Source organism: Eubalaena glacialis, chromosome 1 (assembly GCF_028564815.1).
Source record: "Eubalaena glacialis isolate mEubGla1 chromosome 1, mEubGla1.1.hap2.+ XY, whole genome shotgun sequence".
Taxonomy (NCBI): Eukaryota; Metazoa; Chordata; class Mammalia; order Artiodactyla; family Balaenidae; genus Eubalaena; species Eubalaena glacialis.
The window spans coordinates 221,879,488-221,889,995 of record NC_083716.1 but is presented as its reverse complement, the minus strand read 5'-3'; the positions used below and the strand labels follow the sequence as shown (position 1 = coordinate 221,889,995).

General features: G+C 58.0%; 1 protein-coding gene across 1 annotated transcript; it reads left to right on the top strand.

Annotated features, from left to right (window-relative positions):
• Positions 1 to 3,944: 3,944 nt before the first annotated feature.
• On the top strand, positions 3,945 to 10,308 carry IHH (Indian hedgehog signaling molecule). Its single transcript, XM_061205099.1, has 3 exons — positions 3,945 to 4,519; positions 6,944 to 7,205; positions 8,939 to 10,308. Exons 1-3 carry the CDS (start codon positions 4,208 to 4,210, stop codon positions 9,595 to 9,597), a joined length of 1,233 nt encoding a protein of 410 aa, XP_061061082.1. The 5' UTR covers positions 3,945 to 4,207; the 3' UTR covers positions 9,598 to 10,308.
• The last annotated feature ends 200 nt before the right edge of the window (positions 10,309 to 10,508 follow it).

Here is a 10,508-nt window from a genome sequence, read left to right as displayed (position 1 = left end):
AGTAGGGCCTCTTAATCCCCACCACTGTCTTGGGTTCACATATATGAGCATCCTGATGTATTTCCGGTGGACGAGTAATAAGAATCAGAGAACTGCTACCGCCAGTGAACCGTCCAGAGGATGAAAATGAATTATACATAAGATTTGTATTTTACAGCTTGTATTTTTAACCCTCTTAACAACCCTACAAGGTAGGTGATATTAATTTTCACTTTATAGATGAGAGAACTAAAATTCAGAAAAGTCAAGTGACTTGCTCAAGGCCACACAGGTAAAAGGTATCAAAGAGAGTTTTCAGACACAGATCTGCCAACTCCAGGCCTTAGTGCTCTTTCTCCTGAGCCAGGGCTGCTGTGCACTGAATCAGTGGAGGATATTTGACTAACTGCATTCCTGAAACTTGTCTGGTTGTGGCTTAGCACCTGTGGATTTAGAGCAGGATTGATCTGGTCAAGAAGCAGGATCAGGAGAAAAAAGACTAGTTGATTATAGAAGTGTGGACCTACACTGTGTGTGTGTGTGTGTGTGTGTATCACTATTAGTACAGTGTATTTGTACTATAGTGTTAAATTCAAGACTGACTAAAAATGCCAACATGGTAATCTACTAAACAGATGTTTAAATTATCAGGTTCTAATGGTGTATTTTCCTCCCTCCCTTTCCTTCCAAACTATTTTCCCAACTTTTACTCTTGTAAGCAAAAAATCATATTATCCAAAGAAATAGATTTTACTTTGTTTTCTTCAAAATAGAGATGGTTGAGGGGTAGAAGAGATCCAAAGTTGAGAGAAGAAAAGTGATTTTACCAACAGGCCCAGGACTCAGATGTGAGGTGCCCTGATAAGGCTCTATTGCTGCTGCTAAGACCCCAGGCCATTGGTGCCTCCAGAATGACACACCTCGGTTCTCCAATTTTACTGCAGGCAAAAGCCTGGCAGTCACCAGAAAAAGAGCCAGGCTTTGTCTGATAGGTCTAATGGATTGCCCCAACTCAGAAGCTACCCTACATCAACTGAACAGCTAAGAACATAGACAGCTAAGAAATGACCAAGGTCCTTAGGCCCCAAATTGTATTAAAAGTGCTCCAAGGTCATTGCTGTAGAAATTATGATGCTTCCAATCTCTGTCGTTCTCTCACCCTTCCTCCACTGAAGGAAATCAGACTGAAGCCGACCTAAATTTGAGATTCAGATCTTGAATGGCCATTGTGTCCTGAGAAAAGATTATAGGTTTGGAGCAAAAAAGCTCTGGGTTCAAGTCTTGACTGTGGGACCACAGGCAAATTACTTTACTTCTAGAGCTTTAGAGTTGTATACTGGTAAAATGAGAATAATTGCTGTGCACAGATGGTTATTCTGAAGATTTTTACTAAGTGCTTAAAGCACCTGTCATAGAGAAAGGACTAAATAAATGTTAGCCCCCCATCTGCTTCTCCCAGGACACACCCTGGTCACTGCTCCTAAGTTGCTAGGCCGAGGAGGGTCTAGACTTAGTGGAGCACAATCTAAACCAACAAGGTTGCCCTGCTGTGGAAGCACCCCTGATGCCAAGCTATATCCGCACTGCATAAGTAATTCCTATTTGACGCTGATCAGATCTTTACCAGAGATTTGTATTCAACAGGATCACAGCTTAAGAGAAGAAATGAGAGGAAGAATGGTAAAGTTAATAAATGGTTATAAGGTAGAACCTCTGAGGGAAGCTTAAAGAAATTGTCTTTCACTTGGAGAAAAGAAGATTGAAAGTGAATTTAACAACTCTTCAAGACCATGCATACTGGATAATAAGCAGGATAACGGCCTTAATCTCTATGGCCAGAAAAAGAGGAAAGGAGTTGAATTTGCATTTGAGACGAAGAAGAAAGAAAGATTGAATTTAAGGCAAAACTTCTCTAAAAAGTTATTATAAAACACCGGGATAGGTGACCATGGGAGCCTATGGGATTTTCTTTTTTGGACCTCTGAAAAACAGCCCTTATTTGTCTGGATTGGGAGAGGTTCTGAGCAGGAGAGAGGGAGGGGGTGGGGAATATTGCAGGGATAGTTCTTGAACCCCGAAAAACATACATTAAAGCACTTTGGAAGCTTTCAAGGAAAAGAAGCAATGTTACAGTAATCTGTAACTGGGAGACACAGAATCTGAATGCAAATATAAGAACGAACATACGGTGTGGGGAGGAAGTACAGGCAAAGAGAAGTAAAGGAAACGAGCCATTTTGTTTCCAAGTGACAGACATCCCTCCACCCTGGTGGAGCCGTCCTAAATTCCCTTCTGTGGGCCTCAGTTTCCTTTTCTGTAATATGAAGTGCTTGGATTAAGCACTCTCTTTTGAGTCCCTTCCAATTCTGAATTTGTGTTCATAAGATCGATCCAGAGAAAATGTGAGTACATCTGTGAAAATCTACCAGTGTCCAAAACCCAGGCTGTACTGGATGGCTGAGTGCTGCCCAGTGAGGGCCCGGGCTCTGGTGTCAGTTGGTGTGGGGGGCAGGGGGTGAATCCCTCAGCCAGGAGCAAGTTGCTTTTCTTCTCTGAACTGCAAAATCTTCAGTTTTTTTGAAAATGAAAATTTCAAAATGGAGATGATAATAGCTCATTTGGAGTTGTAAGTTTAAATTAGATAATGCAAGTAGAATGCTTAGTATAATAATGTCTAATAGCTTCCATATATCAGGCACATAAGCAGTACCTATTGTATTAATATTCTTGCAATGAGAATTTTTAAACCCTTTTATTTCTATCTTGATTGAATTTGTAGAAAATACTGCAAACAAATTACATAATTTGTGGTGGTGGTGTTTGTTTTTAACACACTTGTCTTTTCTTGTTTTAACAGAATGAATCCTAATTCATTCAGCTTTCCTGAATGTCATATTAAAATACACATGCAACCCGTGTTTACATCTCTGACTGCCAACACGCATTTTCATTTGTGAAGTAGAAATAAGAGAGTAATTATTTAGCAGCTCCTGTGTGCTGCGGCTTTGAATCATTTTTTGCATTCTCAGCAAGCCCCGGCCCCTGCGATCTGTGCCAGCCCGTCTTCAACGTGGCCAGTCGGGGTTCTCCCGTATTCTGTTGATGTCACCATTTAGCCTCTCCTCTCTACACCTTGGCCTATTCCTTCGCAACTTCATCTTGCTTCTTTTAACAGTGTTCCCAACTCAACCCCCCCGCCCCTTTACTCTTCATGAGGCTGAATGTCCCACTCCCAGCTTCAGACCGGACGGCCGTGGGATGTGCACCGGGTTGATACAGAATTTCAACTCCAGCAAGCTGAGAGGGCGCGCCTCCTGGGCCAGGGTGGGGCACCAGGTTATGAGCGGCCTCCTGCCTTTTGGGTTTACTTCCCCGCAAAGGACACCGTAGGCGGCTATGCGGTCCGGCCACTGCCCCCGCCCCTCGCGTCCGGCCGCGACGTGGGTTGCGGTCTCCGTGGGGGTGGCAGCTCCTGGCGGGGCACCCCGGAGCCGCGGGGAGCCCAGAGGCGAGGCCAAGGCGGGGTGGGGCGCGTCCGGGCGGGGAGGGCAGACTCAGGCAGTGCAGGGGGCGCCAAGGGCAGCGGGCGGGCGGACGCGCGGCGGAGGAGCGAGCGGGACGAGGGCTGGCTAGTGCCGCGGCCGCCCGCCCGAGGGGGAGGAGGCTGTGCTGCCCTTGCCGCAGGTTTGCTGTCGAGCGCACAGGAGGCAGGGACATGGGTAGGGTGCGGTCTGCGCGGGGCCCGAGCCCGGATCTCTTCCATTTCCCCTCTCACTCGGCCCCGGGCTGCGCCGCAGACGGCAGCAGCTCCCGCTCCGCCCCAGCCGCCTGACCGCCGGGCCGGGGTGCTAACCGCGGGGCCCGCCAGCCCGCCGGCCCGGCCAGCCCAGCCCAGACCGGCGGCCCGCAGCCCCGCCGCCCGCCGCCCCCCGCCGTCGCCGCGTTGCCAAAACAAACGGGCCGGCCTATTTATTGGCGGCCGGCGAGCCGGGCAGCTCAGAGTCGAGGCGCCGAGGGGGACAGAGCGCCGCCACCAGCCAGGGCCCCGGGCCCCCGCCCCGCACCTGAGTCCCGCCGGCCCTGCGCCGCGCCGCACAGCCCATGGCGCCCCCACCTGGAGCCCCCCGGAGCCACCCGGACGCCTGAGCCCCCGCAGCGCTCCCGTCGACTCGCCCACCCGTCAGCCCACCAGGCGTCCTCTCCCGCCGGTCTCCCGGGCTCCCCGGCCATGTCTCCCGCCCGGCTCCGGCCCCGACTGCGGTTCTGCCTGCTCCTGCTGCTGCTGCTGGTGCCGGCGGCGCGGGGCTGCGGGCCGGGCCGGGTGGTGGGCAGCCGCCGTCGGCCGCCGCGCAAGCTCGTGCCGCTCGCGTATAAGCAGTTCAGCCCCAACGTGCCCGAGAAGACCCTGGGCGCCAGCGGGCGTTACGAAGGCAAGATCGCGCGCAGCTCGGAGCGCTTCAAGGAGCTCACCCCCAACTACAATCCCGACATCATCTTCAAGGACGAGGAGAACACAGGCGCCGACCGCCTCATGACCCAGGTGAGCGCGAACCGCCCTCGCTGGGCGCCGCCGCCGAAGCACCGCCACCTGCCCGGCCCTACCCGCCCCCTGGCACCTTTGCTTGACTGGCTGGCACGCCCCCTGGCACCTGCCCCTCTCGCCGAGATGGGCCGGCCGGGGTCCCGGCGGAGTGTTAGTATTCCCCGAGCCCGCCGGAGGCTGTGAGAAGAGCTCCCCGCTGCCAAGAGCCACAGCCCAGCCGGTTGGCGGTGGCCCCTCTGCCCCGGAGTGCTGGCAGCTCAGGTCAGACGCGGCACCTGGAGGTACCTCTACCCGACTGCCTCCTGCGCCTCCGGGATGCACCAGTCCCTCCCGGCCTAATCTTCCGCACGGCTGCGCCCCTTTCATTTCGAGGCGCTTTGGCACCCCTGAGGCGAAGAAGCTCCGGGCGCGGAGGGCCCCACTGGCCTTTCCTTCCCGTGCGCTCTCGGTTCTCAGCGCTGCCCCCTCCTGGAGCAGCGCCCCGGCGGGGTCTGGGTTTAAGGAACAGCGGGGAATATTAGAGCCAGGAGGTGGAGGTGGGGAAGGGAACTTGAAGGGCAAGCCCACGTGTCTGTCCCGAGAGCTGAGCGGCGCAGCTGCAGTTGAAGGGTGAGGTGCCAGGCCTCCGGGCTCTGAGACCGAACTTGGAGGGGGCGGGGGGGTCCCTGGAATTGGTGGCGGGGATGGATTGAAAGAGAGGGGCTGGGATACCGGGCAGCCCCACAGCAGGGCTAACTTTAGTCTCTGCGTGCTCGGAACAGGACCGGCGCTCAACCCAAGCGCCTCGGGAAGGGGTGGGGGTGGGGGGGCGGAGAGCAAACTTTCTTCCCTGCGGCCGGGTTCGCAAGGGAAGAGATCTCCGTCCCCTTCCTTAGTGGTCTCCCGGGGCTTCCACCGCAGGCAGGCGGCCTGCTTTCTAGGTGCTCTGGGAACGGCAGCTAGACCACGGCCCTCAGCATGCGCCCTGGCGCCGGGTCTGGCCGGCGGGTGTCGGGGCGAAGGTTGGCTGGTGGCCGGGCCGGGCCGGGCGCCGAGGAATGCAGATAAGGATCCGGGCCACGGGCTGGGCAATCATTGACAGCGCGTGCCCGGGCTCTGGACCCGAGGAGGGGAGGGGTGGTGGGGGATAGAGGGGCGGGGAGCAGGGGCCGCGGAGCGGACATAGGTGGGTGGCTGGAAGCCTGGCGGCAAGGAACACGCGGAGCTCCCTCCCCGGGCAGTGAGCACCCCCAGCTAGATTGCAGCCTGGGATGCATCCTGGGAGGACCGACAGGGCCTTGGGTTTTAGCCGCTATTGGCTCCTGGGAGACCGAGTCCAAGGGTCTGTGGGGCCCGGGCTCTGAGGGGTGGGGGTAGTTCGAAACATGGGCTGCCTACACTTGGGAGCGCCTGGCACCTCAAAGTGAAGGACTGTGGAAAGGCCCCTCTCCCCCAGGCCCCTCCCCTCAGTCAACTGCGGGGTCCCTTGGGCTCCAGGCACGAAGGGAGCCAGCACAGACGATGATCTCTGCCGTCCTTCCCCCAGGGCGCGGCTCGACTCCCACTCCATGGGAGGCGGAGCATGAAGCCGGCTCCCTGAGATCACACGCTCTGTTTCTCGGGTCCTTTCCCAGACAGGGGCGGCGCAGAGGTGCTGAGGGCTCTCGACTCAGGGAGAACGTTGCCTGGGTTTATCAACCCGGAGCGCACCCCTTGCAGCGGAGACGATCCGCATGGTCCTCCATCTGGCCAGGCCAGGCACTGGCCTTTACATCAGCTTCTGGTTCCCGGGCTGCCGCCTCCCCTGAGCGGGTGCGGGCCGGTTTTGGATCATGAAGGTCCCAGCAGGAATGCTCTGTGGCGCCGAGGGATCCAGGCAGGCTTGGGATTCCCCTCCAACACACCCCCAGGCTGCTGAGGCGCTTCGCACCTGCCGCGCCTGCTGCGCCCTGGCCGCTTCGGGGGCCTCAGCCCTGGGGCTACGGTGACACCTACTGGGCACCTCGAGCCTTGCACGCCTAGCAGGCCGGCTGCAGGCAGTCAGCTCTGCTACCACCTTTATTCTCCAGGCAGCAGGCGGTCCCTGTCCCTGGTACCGCGGTGAGACCGAGGGACCCGGCGCTCAAAAGGTGGAGCCCTGTCTGTGGAGGGATCAGTAATCCCAGCAGGAGAGAGAGAGAGCTTAGAGAAAAGCCCCCAAGGGTGAGCGGATCGACGCGCCCTCCAGATCTGTGGCGCCACCGCGCGGGCCAGGTCCCTGGGGCAGCTGATGCTAGAAGGGAAGGAGCACTTTACGACTCTGTTCCTAAGAGAGAGGGTCAGAGCACCCTCCCCGGTTTCCCGACTCCAGCGAGTGCAGTGGGAGAGTGAGGGACGAGGCTGCGCCGTAACCTGTACGCGGGCCAGCTCCTCCCCCTAACTCGGCTTCCTTTCCTCTCGCAGCGCTGCAAGGACCGCCTGAACTCGCTGGCCATCTCGGTGATGAACCAGTGGCCCGGGGTGAAGCTGCGGGTGACCGAGGGCTGGGATGAAGATGGTCACCACTCGGAGGAGTCGCTGCATTATGAAGGCCGCGCGGTGGACATCACCACGTCGGACCGCGACCGCAATAAGTACGGACTGCTGGCGCGCTTGGCAGTGGAGGCCGGCTTCGACTGGGTGTATTACGAGTCCAAGGCGCACGTGCATTGCTCCGTCAAGTCCGGTGAGCCGCTGCCGGGGGGCTGGGCCCGGGGCCGGGGCCGCAGGGCGTGGACAGGCGGCGCTGGGCCCGCCGGGGCCAAGAAGGTGAAGAGGCCCTCCCAGGGATGGAGGCGGGGACCCCGGGGAAGAGGACGTCCGCGGCGCTCCCCGCTGCTGCTCCTGACCACCTGCTCGACCCGTGCCTGATAGTGTCATGGCAGGAGCCTAGGGAGACAGGGCCCTGTCCCAGCGACGCTGGGTGCTGACTTGGCGGTCCACAGTCCAGAGCCTGCCGCAGGAGGTGCAAGACAGAGCAAGCTGGCCAGATGGAGGAAGCCAGGCTGACAGAGACGGCCTCCCCACCCAGTGTGGTGCAGAACGCTAGCGGGTGGGGTGGGACCAGGGGCCAGAGTGTGCCCAGACACCAGCGTGCCTGAGCGGGAGCCAGGAGCCCAGAGGTTCAGAACCCACAGCCCAGCTGCAGGTCAGGCCCTTTAAGGCACTGTGTACGCCCCTCTCAGGGGGCGCAGGCGTCCCCAACCTCTCCTCCAGGGCCCTGAAGCTGGACATTTGGGGGCAAAGCCAGCCATGAGGGCAAGAATAAACAGAGTGGACTTAATAAAGTGGATTTTCCCAGATTGGCCGCCTTGTTGATCAGAATTGGCAGGCACTGGGGCCTTGTCCCCTCCCTCAAATCTTGTCAGCGTCCCTGTCACCTGCATTGAACCCAGTCATGGATGCTTCAAATGGTTCCTGTGTGACTGCCAGCGTGGTCCCCCCTCGCTGCAGGCTCAGCCCTCCATGCCGGCCCCATGCAGCTGTCACACTCACAGACCTGGCACACTGAGACCAGGCAGGCTTTTACTATTCCTGATCCCACCTGGGCTCACAGTGGTGACCCCACCCTGACCTTTCCCCTCAGCACTTCCCTGCCAACTGTGTCTGCTTCAAGTCACATCAACCCTTCACCTGCTAACGTCTGCCAGGTGCCAGCTCCTAGGGTGGCCACTTGCCTTCATAACTCCTAACCCCCAAACACTATTCTGCATCCCATCCACTGATGCCATTGTGTCCCGTCCCCGCACAAGGACCCAGCACATGAACTGAAGATGGTGATTTCACCCTTGCCACTGAGCCACACCCTGGCCTGGCCATTCACTCTGAGCTTCCCCAGGAGTCTGTATTCTCGCCACTGACTGGTCTTCCTCTCCCTTGGAGTATAGACTCCAAGGGCCGGTTCTGGCACAGAACTTGGGGTGTCAGTCTGAGAGGGCAATTTTGGGGAGCATCTGAGCAATGGGTGAGAAATAATGGGACATCCAGATGCCAGAGGTGCTAAGCAACTTGCTTTCTCGACGAAGCTGCAGCTTTTGGGTGTCAAGTCACAGCTGACCACTGCTTGGCTCAGCTGACCTCTGGCCTCTCTGACTACTTCACAGCCTTGTCAGGATTGGGAGCAGATGGGGGGTGCTTCACCTGGGCTTCAGGGGGGCCCTTTCCCTCACACCCACTGGGTCTTGGAGCCTCAGTATGCTCTCTCATTGGCAAAGCATTAGGCTGGGGAGGAGGGCAGAAGGTCACACTGTGGGCTGGGGTGGATTCCAAGCTGCATAGAAAGTGGGGGGCAGGGGACAGGATATGGCGATGGGGGGCAGCCTGGGAGCAAGAGGAACTCTGGCTGGACTGGGGAGGGATGCTGTGACTGGGAATCCAAGCTCCACAGCAGTAATGCCTTCATGTCCCTTCTTCCCACAGAGCACTCGGCCGCGGCCAAGACAGGCGGCTGCTTCCCTGCTGGAGCCCAGGTGCGCCTGGAGAGTGGGGCACGTGTGGCCTTGTCAGCCGTGAGGCCAGGAGACCGAGTGCTGGCCATGGGGGAGGATGGGAACCCCACCTTCAGCGACGTACTCATTTTCCTCGATCGCGAACCAGACAGGCTGAGGGCCTTCCAGGTCATCGAGACCCAGGACCCCCCGCGCCGACTGGCACTCACACCCGCCCATCTGCTCTTCACGGCCAACAATCACACAGAGCCAGCCACCCACTTCCGGGCCACGTTTGCCAGCCAAGTGCAGCCCGGCCAGTATGTGCTGGTGGCGGGGGTCCCAGGCCTGCAGCCTGCCCGAGTGGCAGCCGTCTCCACACATGTGGCCCTTGGGGCCTACGCCCCATTAACGAGGCATGGGACACTGGTAGTGGAGGACGTGGTGGCCTCTTGCTTCGCGGCCGTGGCTGACCACCATCTGGCTCAGTTGGCCTTCTGGCCCCTGCGACTGTTTCACAGCTTGGCGTGGGGCAGCTGGACCCCAGGGGAGGGTGTGCACTGGTACCCCCAGCTGCTCTACCGCCTGGGACGTCTCTTGCTGGAAGAGGGCAGCTTCCACTCGCTGGGCATGGCTGGGGCAGGGAGCTGAAAGGATCCCTCTACTGCCCTCCCAGAACTGCCCAAATGGGTCCAAAGGCCTACCTGCCAGGAGGGCGCTGGCCCTGGAAGGGACCTGAGCTGGACACTGGTTTCTACCATCTCCTCCACCACAGGTATACATCACTGAGACTTGGGCAATGCCAGCGTCCTCCACCCCCATCATGGTGTAGTGACAAAGCTGCAAGCTGACCTGGCAGTGGGGGGGTGGCCTCTCTTTCTATCCTAGAGACCAGTGGGTCCCAACCCAGCCAGCTCTCACTATGATTTTTCATACTTGCCTCCCCCAGTGGGGAGGGCTCATTCCATCCATCTTAGGCCCCTCTTAAGTGGGCTTGCACCTCAGTTGATGCTGCTAGATTCCCTGGGAGCCAGCAGGGAGCTGGCTGGACTCAATGCTGCCTAGAACTCAGAAGGCTGCAGGTTGGGGCAGCCAGCCTGGCCATCCTGAGGCATAACCTTCCTCTCCGGCCACGCTCCTCGGGACATGTCCAGAGACTGTCGCTATCAGTGTAGAGTTCTGCGTTCCGGCCAATGTGATCATAGTGCCAGGACTGGGTGAGGGGGCTGGATGTCCTTCCCACCCCTGCCCAGGCTCTGCATTCCCACTTCTGCTGAACCATGACCCCACCCCTCCTCTGGTCAGTCTCCCCCACCTTATTTATTGGCACCGAGGGGGAAGCCCATGGGAAAATTTTGGGGATGTTTTGGTCTTTTCTTCCTTTTGTAATAAAAATTATTTAAGTTGTTAGAGCCCTAGTGTCCAGGATGCCGAGTAGGGCCGATACACAGATAGCCCGGAGCCATGGGTGGGGCTGTCCAAGGCTGTGCTCACCTTCCTCCAAGGACAAAACCTCCAGAGCTCCCACCCACTCTCTGGGCCCTTTCTCACCCAGTAGGTCT